Source organism: Cebidichthys violaceus, unplaced genomic scaffold (assembly GCF_023349555.1).
Source record: "Cebidichthys violaceus isolate CVI_PGR_0920_01 unplaced genomic scaffold, fCebVio1.0.p SCAF_9, whole genome shotgun sequence".
In the NCBI taxonomy this organism is placed as follows: domain Eukaryota; kingdom Metazoa; phylum Chordata; class Actinopteri; order Perciformes; family Stichaeidae; genus Cebidichthys; species Cebidichthys violaceus.
This window is the reverse complement of record NW_027176975.1, coordinates 10,778,200-10,804,237: the sequence shown is the minus strand read 5'-3', so window position 1 is coordinate 10,804,237 and position 26,038 is coordinate 10,778,200. Positions and strand designations below refer to the sequence as shown.

Below are 26,038 nucleotides of genomic sequence, written 5' to 3'. Positions count from 1 at the left end.
ACATAAAAGAGGGTATTATGGTTTCATATAAACATCAGGACAGAGAGGAGTAATTCATTTGTTGTGTGATAACGATACAATGAGCGATTAAAGAGCCAGGCACTAAATATATTTAGCTCACAATATATGTCTACTGTACAGTATATTTATAGCAGGAGCACGGTGTGTATCTGCGTGAAGATGTTTGGAAGTGTGCAGGTATTTATAGCTTCTACCAGAATAGGTTTAAGACAAGTGAGCTCCTTTGTTTGTTTGACTGTAGACATGTTTGCTCCTCTTTTGCACATTGTTTAGTTACAGATTATTCCAGTGTTTAACAGCATTACAGATTTGTAAATTATACTAATTTGTGGGAAGATGGATAATTTTAGAATGGGTAAAAAAAAATATGTGAGCATGTGTTTGTCTGTATGCAAGTTTCTGTTGTTGAGCTTACACAGTCCTAACAGCTTTTTCTTCTATATGAAGGGAAATGGTTGTTTTGCTTATTAGTATACAAATATGAATTATTGAATAGTTTCTTGCCAATTCTCCTACACAGTTGTATCAGAGAGACTCTTTTGTATGAGAGAAAGTGAAGTTGAGCCCGAGAGAGACGTAGAAAGATTTCAATCCTTTTGGGAGATTTGGTTGTTGCACCAAGGCCGTTCAGGTTTATTTGAAAAATACATTTAGCTGTGAGCATTATGCAAATGTTCTGGACATTTCGAATGTTTAATTTATGTCTGTTTTTGCTTTGTATACACTGTTGGTTCATTTTACATTAAGTCATAGTTCTATTCAAAAGTTTGAATATGAGCCTTTCAAACTTTATGTGGAAAAGTTGAGAAAATGTTTAATTGTGCGATTGTGAAGAGTTGTTTTCATTGCTATTCAGATGCGTGCGTGTGTGAGAAAGGAAATGGAAACACAGACTGCACAGTGTGAGTGTGTGTGTGTGTGTGTGTGTGTGTGTGTGTATGTGTGTGTGTGTGTGTGTGTGTGTGTGTGTCTGCAGCTTAGAGTCCGACTAGCTCTACTACAGTAACTGCATACACACTCTTGAGGGGCTGTTGAACCTCATATTCACATTAACCTTGGACTGTAAACACAATGAAGAGAGCTTGTTTTTCATTCTCCCCTCACTCTCTCTCTCCGTCCATTTACACACACACGCACACACACACACACACACACACACACACACACACACACACGCATGCACAGAAATAAAACAATTTGATTGTTAACAAGTTTTCTTTTGCTTGTTGAGCAAAACAGGATATATCATAATTGGTACACAGACCAATAAATCAGCTGTATACAGTAGTAGTTTCAATTTCACCTCTCTTAAAAGTGTCCCATCAAAACTGACTGTTAAACATGGATGTATTTTCATACAGAGAGTAATTTAAATCTTCTTTGCTCATATTTAAAGTAATGGATTTCTGGTACTTGAATGTGATAAAGATGTTTTGCTCGAAAAGTATTAGGCATGGTTTGCATTTCTCAGCATTTGTTATAATTCCTGCTGAAGTCTTATCAATCACGAAAAATCTCTATATACTTATAAATTAAATTACTAGAAAAGAAATGTTTTTTTATTCCATTTTTCTCTCTGATAGATTTTATTCCCACAAAACAACCTATTTCTTCCAGCTTAACTTTTTGAAACTGACACAACTCAACACTCAACATTTCTCACAATTAACACAATGCCGTCATAAAATATCAAGCTTCCATCATTAGCAATTTCACTTTCCCACATATATCTTGTCCCAAGTAGCGCAATAATCTGTTGTCAGAGGTTAAGGAGCTCTGCCAAAACCAAACTGCAAGGTTTTAGGAAAGGTTAATTTTCAGATGGTACTTTTCTTGTTTGGTGATGAGAGGGGAGGTATAGAGGTTATGGATTTGGCAGATGGGTGCAGAGAAGGTTAGAGATGGGGCATAGGAGTCTTTTGGGGTAGAGGAGAGGGTATTGGGGCTTGGAGTGACAGGGTTAGGGACTGGGGGTGTGGGGTGTGTGAGGTCAGATACTGCAGTTTGGGATTGAGTATGGAAGGGTCAGCTTTGACGTGCTGCGGCTGAAAACGGTACATGACCTCGGCTTCTGGGATGATTGGCATGGAGGAAAGAGGCTCTGACGGCTCGTACTCATCCTCCTCGTCATCCTCCTCCTCAGCTGGAGGCCCAGAATGCTTTGAGGGTCAGGGCGTTGAACCTAGGCTTACCGACACCAGGCCTGTACCTTTTGTTAAAGCCCAGTGTTATTTTTACGCTTTGTTCCATGGTGGTTATGATTCTGCATATGAATGCGTTTGAATGCGTCGTTTCCAATCGCACATATGGTCGGCGTACGTTCTCAGGAGTTTGCCTCATGGGGGTCAATATGGGGTCTTGAATGTATACATCCTTAGGCCACACTGTTCTCACTTTTTTGTTCTCACTTTTCTTTTGCTGATGGTTTTGTCTTTTTCTCTCTCTCCAGCTTTTTGTCATCGTTGTTTGGAACTTTGAACTCTACATGATTCCTCTGGCTTTGCTTCTGCCTTTGGTCTGGAACTACATCCTCATTGTGTCGGGGAAGGATACTAGGCAAGATGTGGTGAGTAACCCAACGGCTTCTTGGAATCCCTCCGCCTTTCTTTCATTTCACTGTAAAAGCCGCTTTTCACACACAATGCCTGGTTAAAACTTGGACACCATTGTTTTTATAGAGCCATTACGCTCTTTTTATTTACTACGTTAATCCCATTTCCCTGCATTTCATTCCTTTGATACTAGACCTAATACATGCAATTCTTGTCGGTGCTGTTAAAGATGTGACAGGTGATTATGATCAGTATACAGGTGAGTGAGAAGGCATCAAGATGAGCATAATATACATTTAAAATGTATCTTTTGATTGCACAAACTTTGGGCAAAATTAGAATTTAATGTAATAAAATCTATGGTGAATTTTTTAAGATAAAAAAAGCTCCATCTGCCCCTTGAGCAGTTGCATTCTCAGTACAATCTCGCATTTCTCACTTTGCCTTCTTTGAGGAAAAGGGAGAAATAATAGGCTGTCACCTTGAGCTACGTTACGCCACTTACCAGGTAGTATATTTATTTAATTCATTTATTTTTTATCTCTTATACCAATTAAATGATGTCAAAGCAATGTCATGGAGAAACAGACATGTTTTAATCATGGCCAGGCACATTTGGAGAGTAGAGAGTGAAAACGAGAGAGAGAGCTGGACTATGGAGTGAGCGTGAACAATGAAGTGATTAATTTTAATAAGTTCCTTTTTCCAAGACTCAGTTGGAAATACCCAGTTAACAGACCTCAGATTTTCGTGCAGTATCTTGCCTTCTATATGTGTATATTTATCTCTTCATAAGGATTCTTTGGGTTAGATTGGATTTGGAAGAGATATTCAGTCATTATGATGAAGTAAATCTCATTGCTTTGTGTCATTGTAATATTACACATAAAGATGGAATTAGATGTGAACTGCACATAACTTACAACCCAGATTTATTCGCTAAGTCTCTAGAGTTAAGCTTCTCTATTTATAAGCCTCTATTTCCATATTTGTTAATTTGAAATTTTAAGTTGACAATAAAATCAGCAAAAGACAACCTTATGAGACCGATACAAGCCGTCTGTTACTTGACAATAACCTGGTCATTATACCGTAGTTTGTGGTACAGACTGGAATTTAGAGTATTTGAACTGGATATAGTCAGTTAAGTCAAGAATTTAAGGATTGCTATTGCAAGTAGGTTTTTAGACAAAATATATAATTTTCCAAATTTGTGAATGACACAGACATGAATTTCAGAGGATATTTTTCTTCACCTGTAGATGGCGACATTGCTTGACAAAAAAAAATCACACGTCTTAAGACAAAACCCAGCATGATGATTTGTCCCCCCACCTGCTGCTTGTATTTATCCAAACCTAATGATATTCTTTTCCCATGCACTTCCTAATTAAAATGAGGCAACAAAGGTTACATATTTTCTAGTAATGTGCCACTCACTTCACATAGGAGTATGTACATGTTACTCCCACTTCATGCAGAATTGCTTTTTTCTCCTCCCTTGAAAGGGACTATTGTGTCTCAAGTACCTCCGGAATTGGTTGGAACATTAAGACATGTTGATAGTGTTGATACTCATATGGCAAGTGCCTTTTAAAACGGCAATGCCGTTCTGCTCAGCTCTACGAAGTTGCCCTGTACTCAGAGACGAGAGAAAATATGGACGGTGATTACTGTGCTGACATAGGATCTTTTAGTTTCACTGTTTTTAATGTCTAATACTGTCTTAGTAGCATCACACCACTGTCATTTTGATTGACATGTACTTATATACACTTCCAAGCTGAAGGGCATTTTTTTTCCTCTGCATGTTGCTTTAACATCATCGTCTTCATAGTGTGGTTTGAGGATGTTTGGTTGAATTCAAAGGAATTATCTGCTTGGGACGTTGGGCTGAATAGAACACCAAGGCCAGGCATATGTTTTAGCATATTTAAGAGCACTCCTGCAAAGTTTCATATCTGACCTTCCTTCAGTTAAATGTCTCCAATTTCTTATATGAGAACAATCCGTAATTGCTGTAAGTGAGTGTGTTGTGTACTTCTTACAGTTGCACAGCCTTGATATGTGAGGAGTGGAGTGTCAGAGCTGCTATTGGCTAGTGGAGAGTATGTAGAGAAGTTGGTTCGGGCTGGTGGTGAGATAGTCGGGGGGGAAATACACAGTGCAAGAGAACGGGATAGCAGTGTATGTAGTATAAGTGAATGCACAGCTGTGTGCACGATGCATCAATACTGAATATTTTGTGTCATTATGGTGGTGTTCTGCTGCCTGATGTAGGATGACATGTTCACTTTTATTCCAAGGTTATGATTCAGGCATTTTATTTCCATGTGTGTGGGGAAAATACAGTGTGTGCACACAGAGATAAAAGTTCTCTGTGTGTCTGTTTGAAAAACATGTGAATGTATGGCAATCTACTGTGTGTATGCAAGTATGCATGCATATGCATGAGTGTGTACAGATAATCTTTGGAGTAATATAGCCGATGAAAGTGTTATTAATTGTCAAAGATTAGCACCATTGATGCTCCTTTTCTTGCCGCTGTGACAGTTGTGCTGAACAGTACAGAGCAGCACGGGTGACACAAAGAATATTCTCTGACTGTCATCGTCTTGGCGTTGCAATCTCACTGCCTCAGGATTGGTGAATGCGATGAATCCTTGGCCGATATTATCTTTCTGCCTCTCTCAGTTGTGATATTACTATCTTAAGTCAAATTTGAACACATATAAAGTAACCTGTGATTGGTGTAAGCATTCATTATTTTAAGGCATTTGTTTGCAAATGCTGTACACACACACACACACACACACACACACACACACACACATTCACACATTCAGATGCAAGTATCCCCCGAGTCCTGTCCCTGTTTGTTTTCAGAGTTTCCCAATCTGCGTCAGTGCAGGGGGGGAAGTGGGTACAGAGAGTGCATAAAGTATCTGCGTTCTTCGCTTCCTCTCCCGGTCCCCTGGATTTCTCTTCCGAGTCTTTATCAAGCTGAAGTCATGGACGACTCACTGTTTCCCTCTCGCTCTTGGCAGAGAACAGAGAAGAATAGAAAAGAAAACAAGGGAAAAAGGCTTTCTAATTACTTTAAACAACAGACCAAATTAAAGCATTGTGCTGAGCCGAGCAAGGGTCAGCATCCGGAGCGCTGCGGTTTTCCAGCAGTCTGGGGTGAGGGTAATGCCAAAGGAATCTCTGCTGAACTCACTCTGAAGGGTGAGAGAGAGAAGGATAGGGTGGGGGGAAAAAGTGCAGCAAAAAACAGTATACACTTGAGTACAGACTTCCTAATGAACTGAGGGGCCTTGCTTCATCTGATGGGTTCAATGTGAGGACCCTTCTCTGATTTTACACCGCAACCACAGTCCATAGCCCCGTCTACAGCAGATACACAAACACAGTGTTCTCTACGCGCTGTAATTCACCACTCAGGGTCACTGAATGTTGTGTGGTTACATGCTGCTTTGCAAACAGATCTTGGATCAGCGCTCCTTACCCTCGCCCCAACCTTGACCAGTACCTGCTAAGCAGTCGGAGCATCCTCAGAACAGCGATTAAAGGAGGCAATGCACCGGCAAGGTCGCTGACCTCCTCTCTCATCATGTAGCACTCTGACCTGTGAACAGTGACTCTTCAATGCTGTTAGCTGACCTGTGTCTCATGCTGTAACATGCTCACTGAAGCAAACAAACAAAGAAGAGAACCTTTTATGCTTTTGAATATTTGTGGAGTATGATACTGCTTAGGCATCCAAATCTAATAATGTACCATGCTGGACGGTCCTTCCCATCTTTCTGCATTTGTACTGAGTCCCCTATTGTTGGGAGGTGGAGGAGCACTTTAATGACATGACCCCCCTCCATCTCTATCTTGTTTTGAAACCTGGAACATTTTGCGGCTTAGATCCATCCCAAGCCCGTTGCAAAGGACGCTGCCAGTAGGCTGGGCTCGGTCAACCAGAGGACAGGCAGCTCTGCAGGAAAGGAAAAAAACTGCAAGGTGTGTGTGTGGATGAATGTGTCATTTTCCTGCTTGCATGAGTGTGTATGATGCACACTGAAATTAAGGAGCAGAGACACATCCCAATAGAAATCATTCCTCGGTGTTCTGTTGGCCCAGAAAGGTCCTCACCAGATGTTATGAAGGTGTTCATTTAAGTGCAGGCTGTAGTAGAGGGCACATACGGAACATGGTGATGTCTCTCTCTACCACGGGATGATGGGCAATTAGGCCTTGTCACACTGGAGGACCATCATCTTTATCCCATGCTTCAGACCATTACATGGATTCACCAACCCATTACAGAAGAGAAGACCTTAATGGCCCGAAGATACTTCACACTTGCAGACATGGCTGCATGTGCGAGATCGAGCGGACACCCACTCTACATCCTGATAGCATTTTCAGAAAAACAAGTAGATTAATCTCTCCAATAGAACTTTATTTAGAGTCAAATAATTGACTAGGTTTTCTACAAATATTATTTTGTATTTGTTCGAATCCAAGTAGTTCTACTTGATGTAGTTTTATATTTACTTTCCTGACTGAAGCACTCAGTGTGTCTGCAGTATATTGTTCATTAAAAAAAGAAAAATGAATCTGGTTTATTTCCAAGACAGTAATAATGTCTGATTTTATTGTAACATTGTATCATTTCTAGAACAAGACTTCATTGCCATTTTTATCTATTCTATTTTCTCCCTGATTTTGCATCTACAAAAAAAAAACTTTTCTGCATCTTAAAAACATTCTGTGCCTTGACATCTGCCCTCATTAAGAGCCACACACAACACAGGTAGAGAGGAGTAGATATTAGGAAAGCTGGAAGGAAAAGCGGAAACACTGCCTATTATACCTCGACTCCTCCAAAAAGTAACACCTCCACTTTTTCCCTATAAAACCACAACTCTGGAAAGAAGAGGAGATGGAGTGGGAGCAGGAGACAGAAAAAGACAGAGAGGCATTCAGAGAGACGGAGGCAGAGGAAAACAGCGGTGGATGGCAGGCACTCCTCAGTGCGGAGTCAGACATGGCAGTTGGTGACAGGTGACAAAATCAAAAGGTCATGTCACTTTTAACTGGGAGCGCCTGTGCCCCACTGATTTCCCCCGTGCCGCCCCGGCATCACCGCACTCGTCTCTGCTCCTCTTGCTGCCTCTCTGTCTCTGCTAAACTGGCAGATAGGATGGCAGGCTGGCAGGCAGAAAGACAGGCGACGGGCATAGTTTGAAGCGGGACGGGAGCATCGGGAGCATCAGGAATGCCACTGCAGAATCCTCCCAGCCTCCCTTTTCATCATGTTGTCTCTCTTTCTCTTCCTTTCCCTCCATTTGTCGAGCTCCCTTCATCACACTGAACCTTTGTAACTGTCTGTGCTCTTTGCTAACAACGTCAGCAGCTCAGGGTGTCTGCCTCAGTGCTTGTTGTTGTTTTTGTTTATACAGTACACCCGCTGTAGCTGTTTGGAAGTTTTTCAGTTTAAACCTTGAGCTTAAGCCTACAGATGTGAGTATGTTTGTGTGGAATAGATTGCACATCAAGTGTGTACCAGCTCTAGCCCTCTTTTCCACAAGTGAGTATAAGAAATAATAAGACAAGACGGCATCATCCGTCTGAGAAGGACAAACATCTTATCACTGTATTTACTCACTATCTCAACAACGCTTGTGGATCATGTAAAATTGTGCTTTCCTCTTGATAGCTGCTGAATCCCTGACTAAACACACTTGAGGATTTGTCAGCAAATAAGCAATGAGACGCATGCATTGTGTTAGCCATGCTTACATTACTATCCCGAAACTCAATCTTCTCCAACGCTCACAGATTTGGTGTTGCTTTCATGAATATGGAGCCAGCCTTCTCACGCCCACACCCAGCCTCCAGCTCCGGTAGCACCCCGGCCTCACCCCTCTCTGGCCCCCTGCTGGGTGAGCTCTGGCTGGGGCAGTGCAGATGGAAGGGCCCCCCTCTGAGGGCCACGGCTCTGACAGCTTGTGAAGGGCCCGCGTGGGTCAGCCAGACCCAGCCAGCAGCCCTTATCAGACGCACAGCCCTCCCCCAGTCTGCAGAAACTGTGGTGTAGGCAATACACACACACAGACACACTCATGGACAGTGCATACCAAGTAGGGCCTTGAGATCCCCCAGCCAGCCAGTCGGCCAAACCTCAGCAGCTGGAGAGGTTAAAACCCCCTCACGTATCAAAGAGGAAGAACAGCAGGAGGGTGGAAGGAGGAAGGGATAGAGGAATGGGAGAAAAAAGGAGGGGAAAATATATCTTCATGTTCGCTGAGATGTCTGCCTCAGCGTCAATTCCCACTGCGGCTGTCATTGGGAAGGTTAGGAGGGGAGATAGTGGAACTCAGCCCAGCCAGGGAGAGAGAGGGTCGAGTTTAGAGGCATTTCAGGGGTGAAAATGATGTGGCTACTACTTCAGGTAGTAGATTTTTACTTTCCCTCTGTGGGGTGGGAGTGTCTGTGTGCGTACACTTGTTTCATTGATCCAGACAGGGTCTGTCTCTTTAACTTCCATGAAAGTAGCATCCATCTAGGCGAAGTAGAGATTTTTTTGTTCCCGACATGTCAAGTTAAGTTTAAACCCTCTGTATCTTACAGTGTAGTTATACAACTATGGATAAGTATATCTAGTTAATTAGCTAGTTTGAATTTTTGTATTATTTGGACTTGCTTCCAATAGCTTGGAATAATTTTTCCATTCTAAACACGATTCATCCTTTCCTGTATTCTCAGTTTCAAACTTGTTTTGGCTCTATTCATGTTGTATTACCTGGATAAGACACAACCACACTTCTAATCCTTCAACATCAAAGTCAGAGTTAACTTTGCTCGAGTTAGGGGAGTAAAGAGTTTACATGAATAGAGATTGGCCATTTTTAAATTGAAGCCACTGTGGTCCAGATAATGCACAGCTACAAATGCTGCCCTGATTTGAGGGTAGGGTCTTAGAATCACCTTTACTATTACATTCACGTAACACTACAGAACCATGGGACTGTCCTCTAAACAGAAGGCTGTGTAGCAAAACATCTGATTCAAATACACTCTGGGCTTTTTCGTCTACCTTAGATCCCCCTTTTTTACCAGACATTATTCAAATTCAGTCCAGAAAGATTTAGCTAGCACCATACACTTCATCTGGAACAGAGCAACAGTAAGGCTGCATGCAAATTAGTTTAACTTGACGATGCAAAACAGTAACAGTTCCAGCTTTGAAGCTGTCAAATCACCAAATGGAGTAAAACAATAGCCATACAAGGATACTCTGAAGAATACATCAGAACAAGAGGATACTACACCACCTCTGATGTTGTTTGGACTGGTATGTCATTCAAAATGAATTCACTGACAATCAAAACCTCTACATACAGAGTAAATGGCATTCTTTTCAGAGCAAAAACATATAATGCACGATTCTTTTTCCAGTTAATTGTAATGGACAGCAGTTCATTCTTTACAGACAGTATGTTTGCCTTGATTGGAAGTACAGTTGAGGAAAATCGGAGTGATGTAGCAGAGCTTAGTATCTGCACCAAAGCAATTTCTACTTCATTTTTTTGCAAATCAGCTTTTTAGGTATAAGCCACGAAGGCCAAACCGATGTATTCATACTTTCACAGTCATTTGAACTCTCAATGTCATTGTACTCCGTTATATTCTTTGTGTGTATTTTATATTATCACCATCTTTGTATGTATTTATGGGGCACAGTGTAATCTGTAAGAGTAGCCTGCGTCATCCCTGTATCATTTGAATAGGTCTGAATATGTTAATCCGCACCTCAGTAGATATTGAATTGACTGGAGCAGCTCTGCAGGCAATGTGAGCTCTACACGATCCTGTCGACAGCAAGGCTTTGATGCTGCCGTGCTGTAATGATAGTAATTCAAACAACATGATAATGGGGGGATAAGCAGACAAATGATATCATACACCAAACAGGTCTTAGAAAGAGCGAAAGAACGAGACAAATAGAGGGAGAGGGAGAGAAAGAAAGATGTTTGGAATTCATCGGCTGCACTGAGGTAATTTATATCCTCCCTTACTGAGACAGTAGCTTCAGTGCACACATTTAGCCGTGGCAATCTTCAGGGCAGATGACATGTTCCATGTCGTTTTATTTATTAATTTTACACTGTGTCTCATTGCAGGAAACATGACTTCTCTCTGTAACCAGAGGCTATAGAGGAGAGAGAGAGCGGAGAGCAGAGGGAGACAAACGACTCTATCATTCTCTCTGTCTCTCTAGGTCATGCTTCTCCAGCTAGCTCATGCTCATTCCCTTTGTTTAAAGTTTGGAGCGTGTGCCAGGCGTGCCCTGGTAAAGCCTCTGTGTGGAGGAATCCATTATGTTTGTATTTTGGCACGGGTGAAAGGATTTGGGAGGAACCATGATGACTTTATAAACAGTTATAGTTCATTTGTTTAGAGTTGCCAGAAGGCTTTCATTTTACAGCATCACGTCTTTTGACTCGGCTGAGTGAAGGAAGTCCCTCTCTGGTTTTTGTATACTGTAGCTGGGAACGTATTCCGTATCAATACAGAGATGTTGAGCTGTCAACAGTCAAGCTTATTTGTCCAGACACTGATGGAGTCTCAGGGAACTGTGAATGACCGGTTGCTGTACAGTTGGACAGTTAAAATGCGGGGTGCCATGCATACATTGACGCACAACACATTGCACTCCAGACTCTGAGCCTATTGATAGAACACACACACACACACACACAAACGCACACACTCACTATTGACTCTACCCTCTCAACTCTGCTGTTCTGAACTCCTCTTTGTTTGTGTGGGAAGCTGCATTTACATAAGAGGCTTATGTCAGCCGCCACATAGTTTCCCCCCTTATTCCAGTGAAAAACAAAAAGGACAAAAGCTATTGTCTTGTTAAGTAATGATTTTTGGATTTCTCCAAACCAGTTTGTGCTGTTCTGGAGGTAGTTAGGGGGTTGTGGTGATGTCGAGGCTGGGCAACGTTCTTTTGGGGGGGTTGGGGTCGGTAACGCAGCACAACAATGAGATGAATTCTGAGGTTGACGGCTGTAGGGTTTATAATATGAGTGTTTGTTTATTTAAATTCGGAGCAACAATGTGACCTTGTGGCTTTGATATGTGATTGACAGAAAGAGGGTAGATGAGAGATACAGCAGTGATCTTTTTGCCTCGTTGGCATCAGTCTATACACGTGAAGTTGTGCATGCTCACAAAGACACAATTCAAGTACTGTAACATTAAACAATAATGAGTCATAGTATCACTAAACACAATGGCCCAAGCTGCTCTTGTTGGTTCAGGGCGGTCCATATATGCCAAGACATTTGTTCACTGGCTTGCTTTTCACATACAGATAGAAGCATTAACTGTAATGTAAAGTGCTGCATTTTCAGTAAAGCCAATTTCCTACTACATTTCAATGTCTCTTAATGTTTATGTAACAATTACATTATCGAATCGTAAAAGGTACCACTTGCATATACCATTGTTATGTTGTATAGTCAATGTATCTCTATGTGCTGTGTTGTACAGTGTGTATCATGGTATTTGGGGGCTTCAGAGCTACACCAGCTCCAGTTTCATCGGTTGTGGACCACTGAAGCACGTAGTTGCTGTTCTTTGTGACTTGCTCTGTGTGCTGCAGGCTTTCTTCTTTCTTCTCTCACGGAGCATCGTTCTGTGAGAGGATGTGAAACAATAGATAGATGAATGTTTAGTGATAGGACGGCTGGCGGTAGAGGTGAGAGACGAGTGCAAAGGTTAAAGAGGTCGGATGAGACCAAGCCGAAGCAGAAACAGAAGAAGAGTTCTTGGTCTCGTCCCGCTGAATGGAACAAGATCTGAATGCTTTTGTGCAATGCAATTTGAGGGGATGAATAGACTTTAATCCTCAGCCCGTTGAAATTCAAAGCCAGAGCCTTTGCTTGCATTTACAGAAGTGTCAACACATTTGAACAACAGAATGTTTCTAAAATTAAATTCTAAACATTTCTGAAGCTTGTGACATAATAGCACACACCAATCCAGTAGTTGTGCTGTCTGCATGCTTCTATACTCATTAACAACCTCTTGCCAGACATAAGCATAACCAATCAGCTTTAGTGTGCCTCTTTGGCTGTTCTAATGATGTTAACCCTGTGCTATCTGATGTTTATTTGTTCTGTTGCATAAACGTTCATATTTCTCTTTCTTGTTTTTCTCTTTCCTCTGTTGCAACTGTCAGCAAGCAGTGGAGGACCTGCTGGAGGATGAGGATGAGGATTTTGACAAAGATGACAAGGTAATTATGTCTTGTCTAGGATACACACACACACACACACACACACACACACACGCACACACACACGCGCACATGCATATACTCACACTGCCTCAGGAGAGGTTGACACTGCTCCATACACCGGAAACACAATCGGAAGAAAGAAATGACTCCATCTTTCCCTCCATCTCCTCCCCTGTTCAGGTATTTTCACTGCCTGAGGCACAAACACATGTACAAAGATTGTACAACCTTTTAACCTTTTTAAAAGTTATATACACAAATATATACACAAGACATTTCTCACCTTTCCTCTTTGTGGTTTGCTTTGGTCTGTTACTGCAGTTTTGCACACTATCCTTATTTTTTGCTTCACGTAACACTATGTTGAATTTAAGTTACGCTTGTGCTTCAGCCCTGCTTCCGGAGAACATGCACCCACATAAAGTGCTTAGTTAGCTATTTAGGTCCACTCACAGCTCCTTTATGTCCCAGTAAAACAGCATCTGGGCTTGTGCAGACACTATCAGGTAACAACAGGTGGCTGCTTTACTGCCTCCGCTCGTTTACACTGTAGGAACAGCTACTGAAACAAATGCCACTGGATAGGATAAGGTCCCTTGTCAATGTTCCACTTGGGAATGGTAATTGAAATAGTACAGCTCTTTATCCAACCACTGTGTTGTCTGGTTTGGTGCGGCACACAAATCAATGTACTGTTTGATACTCCAGTCTAACGAGAGTTGAGCTGTGTTAAACAAGGACAAAATTATAAGTCACTCTTTTAAGGAAATTACAAATCTTTTACCGTGAAAAGAGTGAAGTAGCTTTACTGAACAGTCTGGAATCTGAAATTACTTAAGTTGATACTTGATGCTTTAGATCCACACGTCTGCAATATAAAGGTTAGTAGGCTAAGATGTGGTAAATTGCATGGTCTGGTTTGGTGATCTTTGTGGAGGAAAGCTCTGGCTGTTTGCAATGGTAATTGTAAAGGCCTTTGACCAGGCTTTCAATATGTGAAAATGATTTTAGCCTGAGGACACTGTATGCGGAATGTACTTATGCATCTGCAACCTTGCTACAACTTCTACTGTTTTGAAGGGCCGTAAGTGCAAGCCTGCAACAAAAGGGTTAGAAAAACCCATTTATAGTGCAGATGGTCAAATAGTCAGTCAGCCAGGCAGCCAGTTGGGCGATGAGCACACAAAGATACGTGAGCATTACATCCTCTCCCACAGTGATGCAGAACCATAGTTTCATGGCTGTGAAGTTCCAAGGCTGAAATGTACAGGGGGGCACCGACTGAAGATATGCAACCTTGAACCTTCCTTTTTTTTTACCCCTTCTTTACATCTGTCCCCCATCATTGCATTTCCCACCTCCTCTCAGGGAAAAAAATACAGGCATTTGAAAAGCGACAGATTATATGAAATACATTTTTGGACTTTCATATTGAAATGAGGTGCAGCAGCCGCTTTTGCGGCCTCCGTCAGATTTGGTGCCAAACTGATTATTCCACATAAGAGGGCCTTGCTCTCTGTGCTCACACAGGGCTGGGATGCTGGATAGCACAGCCGCCACAAAGGCTACAATTTACCAACTCTGGCTTCATACATTTTGATCTATTGCTCCCCTCAACTGTTAGCATTTCATTTGAGCTGTAGGGAAGTTGAAAGGGGGGCATTTTTCTTTTTTCTTCGCCTACATGTCTTTGCCCTCCCACTCTCCTTCTACCCTTCCCTTAATCGTCCTCTTCCCTGCCTTTTTTATTTCATGCTCTCTCTCTCTTTCTCTCTCTCTCTCTCTCCCCCCTTGCTCTCTGTCCAACCTGTTTAAGTGCTGAACAAATGCACTTCCAAGGCTTAACAAATTAGTTTTTTACATTGGATATGAGGTCTTTTACAGTGGATATGAGGTACAGCTTCAGATTGTATAAGTGTGAAGGACGAGGCGAAGGAGGCCTCTTTTATGGCACAGGCATATAAGGGAGAGAGTGAAGTACAGAGAGAGAGAGAGAGAGAGAGAGAGAGAGAGAGAAAAAAAGATTAATAAATATGCCAAGGCCTCATTTTAATTGAACTTGAAGCATATGTTGCAAGTATGTACAATCCGTTCCAGATGTTTACTCCGGCCATGTGCACGGCTCTTCCCAGTGCACCACAAGGCAGCTATTAGCTGGGTAACCTTTGCTCCAGAGGCTAAATGGGGTATTACATGGCCAAAAAGTAGAGCACCTGTTTTTCATTGCATGGAGGACCCCTTGCAAGCTTGTTGCCTTGGATCACCGCATGTGTTTTGACTTAACAGATTGTTGGGCAGACGTGAAAAGTGTCTTTCTTGTGAGCAAGCACTGATATTAGTCACTTAATCTCAATGAAAGTCCAGCATCTAGACTAATTGATGGGGATGGCTCAGTTGTTAAAGCCAAGCAGGAAAGCACATGAAGGGTGAAAGAATGTTAGACACAAACTAATTTTTTTTCTTCCTCTCCCCCCCTCCTCCTCCTCCTCCTCCTCCACTGTTTGTGTGTGCGAGTGCTGACCTTCAACATGGAATGTTGCTTGATTCGTATTGCCTGCGCGCACACACATAAAATATGTTAGCAGTATACTGCCCCAGTTTATAACCTCTGTTTTCAACTAAACTCATTTTAAACATAGTGGCACGTTGCAAATGCACTTTTTCTCCTTCAAAGTACATTAGTGATCCAATACATGGATGGAAGACACAAAGCTATAGAAATTGTATACTTAAACATAACCTGTATTATATATACTCTGCCTGAAAGGATCATATTTTTTGACACATAAGCTACTTAGCCAACCATTAGGCTCTTGTCACCTTCCTAGTAGCACTTTTATTTAACTGGAAGATTAACAGTGGCTCCATTCAAAGTTCCAAAGTAAGCCATGCAACTGAGCAGAATGCACAATTCAAGGGCTCTGGAGCAGCTATTATCACTTCTTAGTTATACCTGTGCTTTTCTGCTATGAAGTCAAATATCTGCCATCTTTTAAGTGACATAGACGTGTATTCACATCAAAGTATCTCTGACTTTTTGTCACCTTAACCATCCCTACTCCTCAAAGACAAAGCAAATGCATGTTGTTTATCCTTTTAATTCTATTTTACTGATAAAAAAAGGAAAAGAAAAACACACCCCTAGTACCTTTTATGGACCTTTTTAGTATCTCCCAATGCAGCTTGAAGTTACATTGTGAGATAGAATCCCTATATTTACAAGCTACTGGCTGCAGGGGCTTCAGTGTGCAATGTAGCCTGTGATGTCTCCTCTCACCTGTGGGCTCACTGTCCAGAGCTGGCATGAGGCAATCACCTTAAGGCTTTGCATGGGTGTGAGCATTTGTGTGCATAAATGGGTTTGTTTCTGTTGTGAGCATCTCACTTAGTGTTTGTGTGCAGCGGCTCAGCTGGGGGGGTTGGGAGCTGGCTTACTCGAAAAAGAGAGAGAGAGAGAGAGAGAGAGAGAGAGAGAGAGAGAGAGAGAGAGAGAGAGACAGGCTGAAGGAGTGAGGAGATTACCTTCACACGGTTGACTGGTCACTGAAGCGCTCGTGCTCCGCTCAGCTAGGCTCCACTAGCCTCAGGAGGACCTGACACAGATAAGATACACACTGCAATCATGTCCTGCTCACGGGCTTACTGCTCGGTGCACTCCCTCTCTCTTTCTCTCTCCATGTCTATCTATATCTCTTACACCTACACACACACACACATATACCACATGCACCTTCAAAATCTACCCCCGTTTCTTGCTCATTTTCTCCTCCTCTCCCTCACGTGCAAAGTTGATTGTAAATATGGAGTTGACCATTCATTAGCTTCAACACATTGATCTGTAAAATCTGAATTATAATGAAAGAAAAGTAATTTCTTTAGTATTACTTATGGACCAATTTCCCAAGGCATTCTATACCACACCTATATCCAGCAATGCAATCTGTTTCCATTCAAGACTTGTGTCCAACATTAACCTATATGTTGTTTTTCATTGTTGACCTATTGAGACACCAGCTGATTATAGTTATGCCTTAAGGGATGGAAATACAGTTTTGAATTATATAGGACTGTTTGACTCATGCACAACTTGCATAACACACAGTGAATACACTTGATATGCTATTTCCCAGTTGGAATGCATGCCTGGTGTCATCAGCTTTATGAGTGCTATTTAGTTTATTATTGAGTCCACACTGTATTTGATATTGAGCATACATGATCCTCTGTTTCTTCATCTCTATTGCCACACAGCCATCTTCCTACACCACAATATCTCTTTATCCTTGTCATCTAGCATGCCAAGACCGCCATTTCGCCCATAACTCATATTCCCTGTAGGCATATTCACCGCACACACTATCGTACACATGTGTGTTTATCAATGGTTGCATAGTAGTATGTAACTCCTGACGAACGGCTTGTTTCGGCACACATATCCAGCTCCCATCCTGCAGGCCTCACATCCATTTCATAGAATATATCTCAACTCCTCTGTTTGTATTTATCTGTCTCTTTCTCTCCCCATCTCTGTCTCAGCTACTGTCTCTTCTTCTAAGTATCATTAAGCAAGTGCCGCTCCAATATAATGTTAAATAAGCCACACACTTTGTCCCAGTGTGAATATAGTTAAAAACAGTGCAAGTTTTCTGACTTATCTCCAGATAGCATAAGGAGCTCTGCGGCACCTTCCCAGGCCCCGGCACTCCTCAGTCCCAGTCACGGCACTGTGCAGATCGCTCAGATAGCGACATGGCATAATGTAATTGGACTAAAGAGAGCACTGGGAATTATATCAATTCTTTGAAAAAGAAAGTGTGACTGAAATGTTGTTCTGGGGAGGCTATTGAGCTTGTGATGCAGCGGGTTGTCCTCTGGTATCATGGGGGTTTTCAACTGCTGAGGAGAATGGGAACGAGGGGAAGAGAAAAAAGTTTGAATGTCTGCATTCTTTTCTTCTCGCCGCCTGTGAAGGATGAAAAGCGTCACGCCATAAAAGATGCTTTTGACTTTTCCGCTTCATTTTTCTTCCCATCTCATTTTTTTCCCTTTCTCGTTCAACAGAGACGCTGGTAGGAATTGCATTTTAATCATGTTTTGCTAATAGAGGGAGGAATGAAAACAAAAAAGAGGGTGAAAGAGGCATGGAGCGGTATTGTCTCTCTATGCAAAATGCACTGCATTGTTTGTTTGTTTTTCCTCTTTGTCGCACACAAACATCAGGTGGATCATCTCTCTCTATCTCTATTCCCCCCAGATACATATCTCTTGCTTTGTGTTTTGCTTTCTCTAGATTCTCCTTCAATCTCTGACTCTTTGCCATCCTCTTAACACTTACTTTAACTCTGGCCTTTGTTATTTAAATTAAATGGTGTTGTTTTGCACTGTGGGTCTTTTTCTGTACTTATGGACACTATACCTATAGGTTAAAAGAGTTTACAGGATACTCACCACTTACAGATTTGCTCCAATGGACTCAAGAAATTAAAAGCCATATAATTGAACCCAACAATCAAATCATTTTTTTTTAGGTCTGTACAAAGGTGAGTACTAGAAAAACAAAAATCAATTGTGACTCTCATCTGCATTGCAAGGCTAAATTTGTTTTCAGTGCAGTGTGTTATTCCTAACTTTAGGCTACAACCTTGTTATATTGGCCAAAACATCAACTTTAAGACCCAGTTGTAAAACATCCACATTTTTTTCTTTAACCCCTTTCACCCTCATTTCTTTGGGTTGTAAAGAGAAAATCTCATTGTAATCTATCCACAAGGACCCTAAACCAGGCCCCTGGGAGAACAGCCGTGATAAAAACCATATCCTCGAGGATATGTTGGCTTCCTGGCACTTTGAGTGGATACGAGCGATGGTGGTAAGTGGGCATGTGTGTGGGTCTGGCACTGACTCCCGATGGTGTGTGTTGCTGTCTTCTGGTTTCCTATTTAGCTCATCGTCTGTCCGACGGCCTCTGTCTGCCGTCCTGTCGGGGTTTTTGTACAGTACTTGTCACCTGTCCACGTCTCAATCAACACCCACCCACTGCACGTTTGGCCCGCAACCCAACCTCGAGGCCTCTGCCTGCTCTCTTAGGTGATGGAGAAGCTAATGGGGCTCCAGCATGGAAGGCTGCCCCCGTCTTTTTGTGTGACTTCCCTGTAGCACTGTAGACATATTACCCTGCAAGGTGTTGAGGTGCAAGGGTGTTTTGCTCTGGGGTACTAAAGGGTGATATTGGGAGTGACTCTAGTGAATTTTTACCTGTTTGGGGTATATTCTGTTCAGTGAGAGGGGCCATAAGGGAATACAATTCCCTCTTAGTATGTTTTTTTTAGATTCTCTTTTTATTTTGTTTTTGGAAGCACTAATTGTATTCATCTTACAAATAAGGATTGTTTTCACACCTTATGACCCCTAAGTCACTGACAATAATTACAGAGCATACATATTTTCTAATGATTTTCAGAACACTGGTGTGTATACGTGTGTGCATGTGTGTGTGCAGTTTTGGGGTGATGTGAATGCACTTGTGAGCTCTTTTCCTTAAAAGTTGCTACAGAAACAGCAAAACTATTTCATATTGCTGGAGCAAATCCCAATGCTCATTATGCCTAATGCAGCAATGTCTACTCCCCCAACTGTTATTGTTCTGAATCACATGCACACAAGCGGCTGAAGCAACTGAACTTTTTGACTGATGAACTATGCATCAAAGGATTACGGTGAGCACTCGTTGCACTGTAGGTGAGGAGTTCTTGTGTGCTCTCATCCACTCAAAGTTACTCTTTTCGCAACTCTCACCAAATAGGATGTTGAAGATGGCACACACTCAGCCCTCCCAGTCTCTCATTGGACAGAATGTGGAGCACAACACTTGACAGCATTGTCGTCTGAATTTGAAAGTCAGACATGTAAGAAGGCAGCCGCCACCTTTTCTTTTAACAAGAGTCATAAATCTGTAATGAGCACAGAGAGGATGCATATTTTATTTACTTTTTTGAAGACGTGATCTCTACACTTCATAGCGATGCACTCTCGCTCTGTCGTTTTTTTTTCTCCTTCCAAAACAAAGTTTAGAACCGTGGATGTTACAGCTGTTTCTTTTGCTTGTGTCTCTGAACATGAATATGTAATTAAAGGTACACAAAAGTTAGCAAGAGCTTTACAGACCTAGGTGATGAACCAGATCTGAAAGACTAAAACATGATTTACTTGATAAAAAAATGTAATATAATGTAGTTCAAAATCTTAATTAGTTAAATATAGAATAGTCCACCTTACAGAATCAAAAAAGCCTAAATGTGTCTTAACGATAAATGTAATTGCTAACCCAATTACCAAATGTCTGTAACTTATAAGATGTAAAATCCCATGTGTACCTTTTATCTTGGTGTATTGTAAAAACAAATGAATCCAGAGTTTAGATTGCACAGTAGCATATGTTTTAAGTCAACCCAGACAGAGAGACAAACCGATAGACAGACAGACAGATGGGGGGTGATGGGCTGGAGCAGCTAAACCAGGCCAACAGAGGACAAGAGTAATGTTGTCCCATTCATCACACACTGCCAGGCTGGATCCTGGGAAGGACAGGGGAAGGAGAGTGCCGGAGCAGGGGAGCAGAGGTGAGGCAAAGCGGGGGAGAATTGGGCAGGCTTGGGGTGCGGGTTGGGCGGGGGTCGGGTGGTGTTCAGCAGGAGGCGAGGAAGGGGAAGCGCAGAAGTTGTGGGATGGTAGTCAGTTATGTGTGTGCGTGCCTGACCTTGAGTCTGATAGAGTGGCTGGTGTGGTGGAGGTGATGAGAGGCCTCAAGGGGAGCTGGGTAAAGATGATCAGTGACAAACAACCTCCTGCCACCCGACTCATCAGAGTCACAAACACACACTCATAACACCAGAAACCTCTTTAGGATAGGAAGCAGAGGTCAATCTGAAAATAAGTCGCCACCGCCTCTTTCTTTTATTCCCTCTTTCCCTCTGTCCCCCTCTTTTACGTATGCGTATATTTATCCTCGCTATGGGACTAGGCTAGGTGAAGAGACTAATTAGTACTAGAGAGCATTGTGCCTGCCTGGTTCACCTTCGGCTGACAGTCTAAACTGGAGTTTGACTTTGGCTTTGTGGGAGCAACCCTCAGCACACACACGGATATTCTCAAAGAAAACTCTGTTCATCCTACACACAGACACGCACACTCTCCTTACATTTACATTGGACCTATGGGAGTGGGACGCCCCTTCAGATCATAACGTGGCCTCTGTGTGTGTGCGAGCCGCCTGATGAGGGCCAGGAGGACGTGCAGCACATCTCAACACCCTAGTTAAACAGATATTTATGTGCTTATGATAAAAAGAGAGGGAGGGAAATAGAGATGTATTCCCCACATTCGCCCATGGATTAGTTGTTGTATGAGATAAATTATTTATTAAAGCTGCTGCTTAAAAAAAAAAAAGGGGGAACATCTGCCTCTTTCATGTGGCGCTGGCGAGGTGCCAGGTTGCATGGTGGCATCTGAGGCCGGTCACAGGGCTTTTTGTCTCGTCTTGTTGTCATTTCCTGACAGAGGGGATCTGTTCTTCTAGGCCACTGGGTTGCCAAGTTTATTTTTTTTCCCCCTTTAGGGACTTTCTTAACTCCCAGGGGGTAAAATCTGTGACTCATCGCTCCCCAGTGGAGCTGGTAATACTTGGAATAGACACAGATGAAACATAGTAGTTTTAGTTTAATCTTTGGCTTACATAATGTGACTGGTTTAGGAGCTGAACTATTTCATTTAAGTGGTCAACATGAGAGACAGAAAGTACTCTATGACTGCATCTGACTGGCTGCCAAAAAGTTTACAATTGCAGTTGATTCCATTTTCATGAAAATATGCAAAACAAAGTTGTCTCATTGGGCTGATTAACAATCAGATTATCTTTGATCATGAATGAACTAATGGACTTTTTTAGGCTTTTTGCAATGTACTAACTATATACAGTATAGTCTTACTTGCTTTATTTTAGAGACAGGACATCTGCCCATTTCACTATGACTCAGAATATTTACTTCTGTATAGAGCCAAACAAAATACTACTAGACTGAACTGAATACAACCAGTGAATTCTAATGAGCAAATGAAAGCCTCCTACCAGTGAACAGTGTTGCACTTTCATCAATCGCTAAATTATTGTTATATTTATTTATTTGCTGCAAGTCGACAAGAGCAGCCAAATATCTTGTTTATGTGTATAGAATCATGATTTTCTTGTATCCTTATTTGATTTTTTTCAGAGAGATTGCAACACATCAAGTTTTAAGTACACAGTAGATGCTAATTGTATGCACTATTTATTATTCTGTCATTCCTAATTCTTGCACAGGCTTTGGAAATTGAATTTGTGTCGCCTCTAAAGCATTCCTCAACTTGCTCAACTTTTCAATGTTTTTTCTTTTTTCCTGGGGTGGAAATAGGAGGGATGCCGCCTCCCTCTGCAGTTACAAAATCAACAAGAATGCTTTCAGATGCCCTCTGGGAGCCACATATTAGCATCCTGTCACGTTTTATATGACATTTCAATTTTTACTGTGCTGCTGAGTGAGCGAGGCAAAAAGAAAAACAAAGAAAAACAGGTGCAATTTTAGCACAGCGGCAATGAGCAGCAGCCACTAGTGGTTCAGACTCATTTCGTGGTGTGATGGGATGTATGGTGCTGTATTATAACGGTTAGGTTTATCATTTTTATGTTGTAACCCAGCAGGGAGAACATTGTGATCGGAGGTTAAAACAGTCTCAAATGCCTCTCTCTATTTCCACCCAATAGATATAGGACAGATATTTGAGTCCATCGTAATGGGCTAAGTCCTCAGTGACCTCTCTCTTGTTTAGCTCTAGGCCTTGGGTCAGTGAAGAACAAACTGTCTTTGTAAAAGTTTACAACTGCTCTCTTTGCACTTTTGCATATAGATGTACTCTGGCATGATGCTATCTCCCTGAAAGAGAAATGGAGCAGTCGAGTACACAGAGGCAGTGAGCGTCTTTCCTTTGTTAAATATTTAATCAAGTGTTTCAAGGAGTTTACCACATTTGTTTACCACAATTTACCAGCAAGTGCAATGTGGTTAGCCTGACTGGGCTGTGTGTGTGTGTGTGTGTGTGTGTGTGTGTGTGTGTGTGTGTGTGTGTGTGTGTGTGTGTGTCCCAAGCTCTCTCTGGTGTCACCGAGGGTTGTTTCTCCTTAACGCATGCAAACAGCTCGCATCACTTTAACGAGCCTTCCCGCCTCTGTCTTTGCTGATAGGAGCACTCCCATGATGCAGCCTGCTCCACACACTTGTACACAGGGTGGCTTAATGCTGAACTGATGGGTGCTTGGCTGAGAATTCATGTCACACTCCACACATCCAAACAATGATGCAAACTTTGGACATAACCACAAAAGAAGAATTTATATGCCAACAAAGGACACCAACTCAATACATATTTCTGCTACCAGCCTGATTAGAGTTAATTGATGTCAAGATTTCTTCTGCACATAGAAACATTTCACTCAAGCAATAAACAAATTGTCTCAATGGAGATGGTAAACTCACATTACATTCAGAGTGGCCCTGGCCCTAAAATATATTATAAAACAAATGCTTTTCAGAAGTAGCGAGAGACCATCACACAGGTAAAGACAAAGATAATTAATATTAATGACGGAAGTGTCTAAAGGCCTGAATATTAATTTCTGTTAATATTATACAGGCACTCTAAAGTATGCATTCTGGAGACACAAATTACTGATGTTTTAAATAAGCAAATCAGTAGAGTACTGATGGTCATGGACATTCAGAAAATGAATTAAAGCAGTATGTATATTCTCTCATTTTAATGTGTCAACCCACACCTGGGGATGCTAAAATATATTCAGTTTTTTGATATTCCTGCATATATATTGTTTTTGTTTAATCTTACAGCTCTCTACTATATATGCAATCATTTTGCATGATTTGTATAAAGCATTATGGTTTTTGTTTAATGTAGTTTTGGCAGAAAGACCTTTAGGATTATTTTCAGAATCAGATACACTTTATTTCTTAAGTGCAGTTAATCACATTGCCCATAATTGTAAATGTACTGTACTATACTTCATATACAGACACACATATGAGTACCGATGAGTATACATATCTACATAGATTCAGTCCCGTCTTACAGGAGATGAACTTGTCAAGAATGAATGCTCTGTCAGCCGACTGCAATGACAGTTTGTAGTAGACAAACAGAACTGGCAGTCACTCTAACATATCAGTGAAACGCATTGCAGATTAACCTAAAGTTGCAGTCTATTAAAATGCATGATGATAAACTCATTAGGCAAGCTTATTACACTATCTGTCGGAATGATTCAAGTCATGCAGCGGCATCCTTCAGAACACTGTTGTCAGGGGTGCTGGGATTTGAAGCATACTTTGAGCATTAACATGACTTGCAACTGTAGCCAAGTCAAAGCGAGAGGCATTGCAGATTTAATTTTATTAGCCGTGCCTTCAGGTCTCCAAACAAACCTACTTAGTCTTCCTGACAGACACAGGAAGAGGCGGATGGGAATGCAGGCCCCGATTCTCCTGCACAGACCCTGCTCATCCTCCTGAGTGACACTAGAAACTAGTCAGAACTGGAAAACCATGTGAGCTGGTAGAAAGCATGACAAGACTGCCTTAGAGAGCTCACCCCCCTGATTCAAATATTTCACAGTTTTTTGTCAAACATCTAAGTCAACAAAAAAGCTTCTTTGACCTTGACTGATGTGTGAATGCAAAGTCTCTCTCATCTTTCTGTATCACTTCCCTTTCTATCAGCGATGACATTGCAGTCTAAAACAAACTTGCTCAGTAGAGAAAGAGACCTGTTTTTAGAAGTCAAGGGCCCTCATCCTATAATCTTTGTCAGGATATAATATCGTTTGTAGAGTCACACAGCAAGACCAGGTGTGCAGATCAACCTTATCTAATAGCTGTAGGGTGTGTGTGTGTGTGTGTGTGTGTGTGTGTGTGTGTGTGTGTGTGTGTGTGTGTGTGTGTGTGTGTGTGTGTGTGTGTGTGTGTGTGTGTGCGCGTGCGCGCGTGCGCGCGTGCGCGCGTGCGCGCGTGCGTGCGTGCGTGCGTGCGTGCGTGCGTGTGTGCGTATGTGCATATGTGCATATTAGGTTCCATTATAAGAACAGGTTGCCTGGCTCCATATGTGCGCAGTGTGCAGGGAAGCTGGGAAAACAAGGTTCTCCGTGGCCCTCTGTGTTATTGCTACCTCCCGCCTCCTTGAGCTGTGTTTGAAGACAGGAAATACGAGTCAGACCGCAGTCCGAGGTGCATGTGGCAATGGTTTATACTCCGATGACCTCTGACCTATCCTCTCCACCCCCGCCCGCTCTCTCACACCACTCCCCTGGCCCTCAAACACACTCCCGAAAATAAAACGACCTGACCGGGCCCAGCCTGGCTCGGCTCGGCCTAACCCAGCCCAGCACAATAGACCCTGCATTCTGAGATTTGTTTGAGCGAGCAATGAAAAACAGATGGACTCTGAAGAAAGGACTGAGAAGAGGAGGAGAGAGAGGAAGAAAGAAAGGGAGTCTTGTAAAATATTTGTGAAGAAAAATAACCCAGGGACGCTGTCTAATTATATCTATTTGTCTTGTGTGGTTTTGCTGGGGAGGCCATGTGGTCTCCCTGACTGCTCCATGGTTCATTTTTCACATTATCTGATCCTGGATGCAGAGTAAAAAGAAGGGGGTGGGTTTCGGGGCAGTGGAGAGTGTTTTGGGTCTCAATGGGATGGTTGTGGTGAGGTGGGGGGGCCCTGGCCTCAAGGAGCGAAATGTGGTAAAGGCCTCTGGGGTCCTGGAGGTTTCATGTCTTTGACTACTTTACTGTCTTCTTTGGGTATAATGATGAGGATTACTCTGAGTTTTACCTCTCTAATCTAACAATGGCCATCCGTCTTCATCATTGCACAGCCATTGCTGTTTCTCTCACATAGAGAAACATTTGGTGGCCATGCAGGGTTGGTTTCTCTTGAACTTTTCTATCTTTTTTTGTCGATTTAATTAATGTAAACTCTTCAAACAGCTGTGTAATATCCTTATTTTCCCAGCTTTATGAAATCCAAATTATTTCTTATTTGAACTATAAAGGAT

At 42.1% G+C, this 26,038-nt stretch overlaps 1 protein-coding gene across 6 annotated transcripts in view; it reads left to right on the top strand.

Moving 5' to 3' along the window:
- Positions 1-26,038, top strand: part of mctp1a (multiple C2 domains, transmembrane 1a) — a 126,205-nt gene that overhangs the window by 87,192 nt on the left and 12,975 nt on the right. For 3 of the 6 annotated variants that reach the window (XM_068703072.1, XM_068703071.1, XM_068703076.1), the window contains 3 exons: positions 2,471-2,587; positions 12,826-12,882; positions 18,656-18,754. In XM_068703072.1, the coding sequence (XP_068559173.1) occupies positions 2,471-2,587; positions 12,826-12,882; positions 18,656-18,754 (273 nt within the window). The remainder of the gene's footprint in view (positions 1-2,470; positions 2,588-12,825; positions 12,883-18,655; positions 18,755-26,038) is intronic. The other 3 variants (XM_068703074.1, XM_068703073.1, XM_068703075.1) reach the window with 1 other exon arrangement.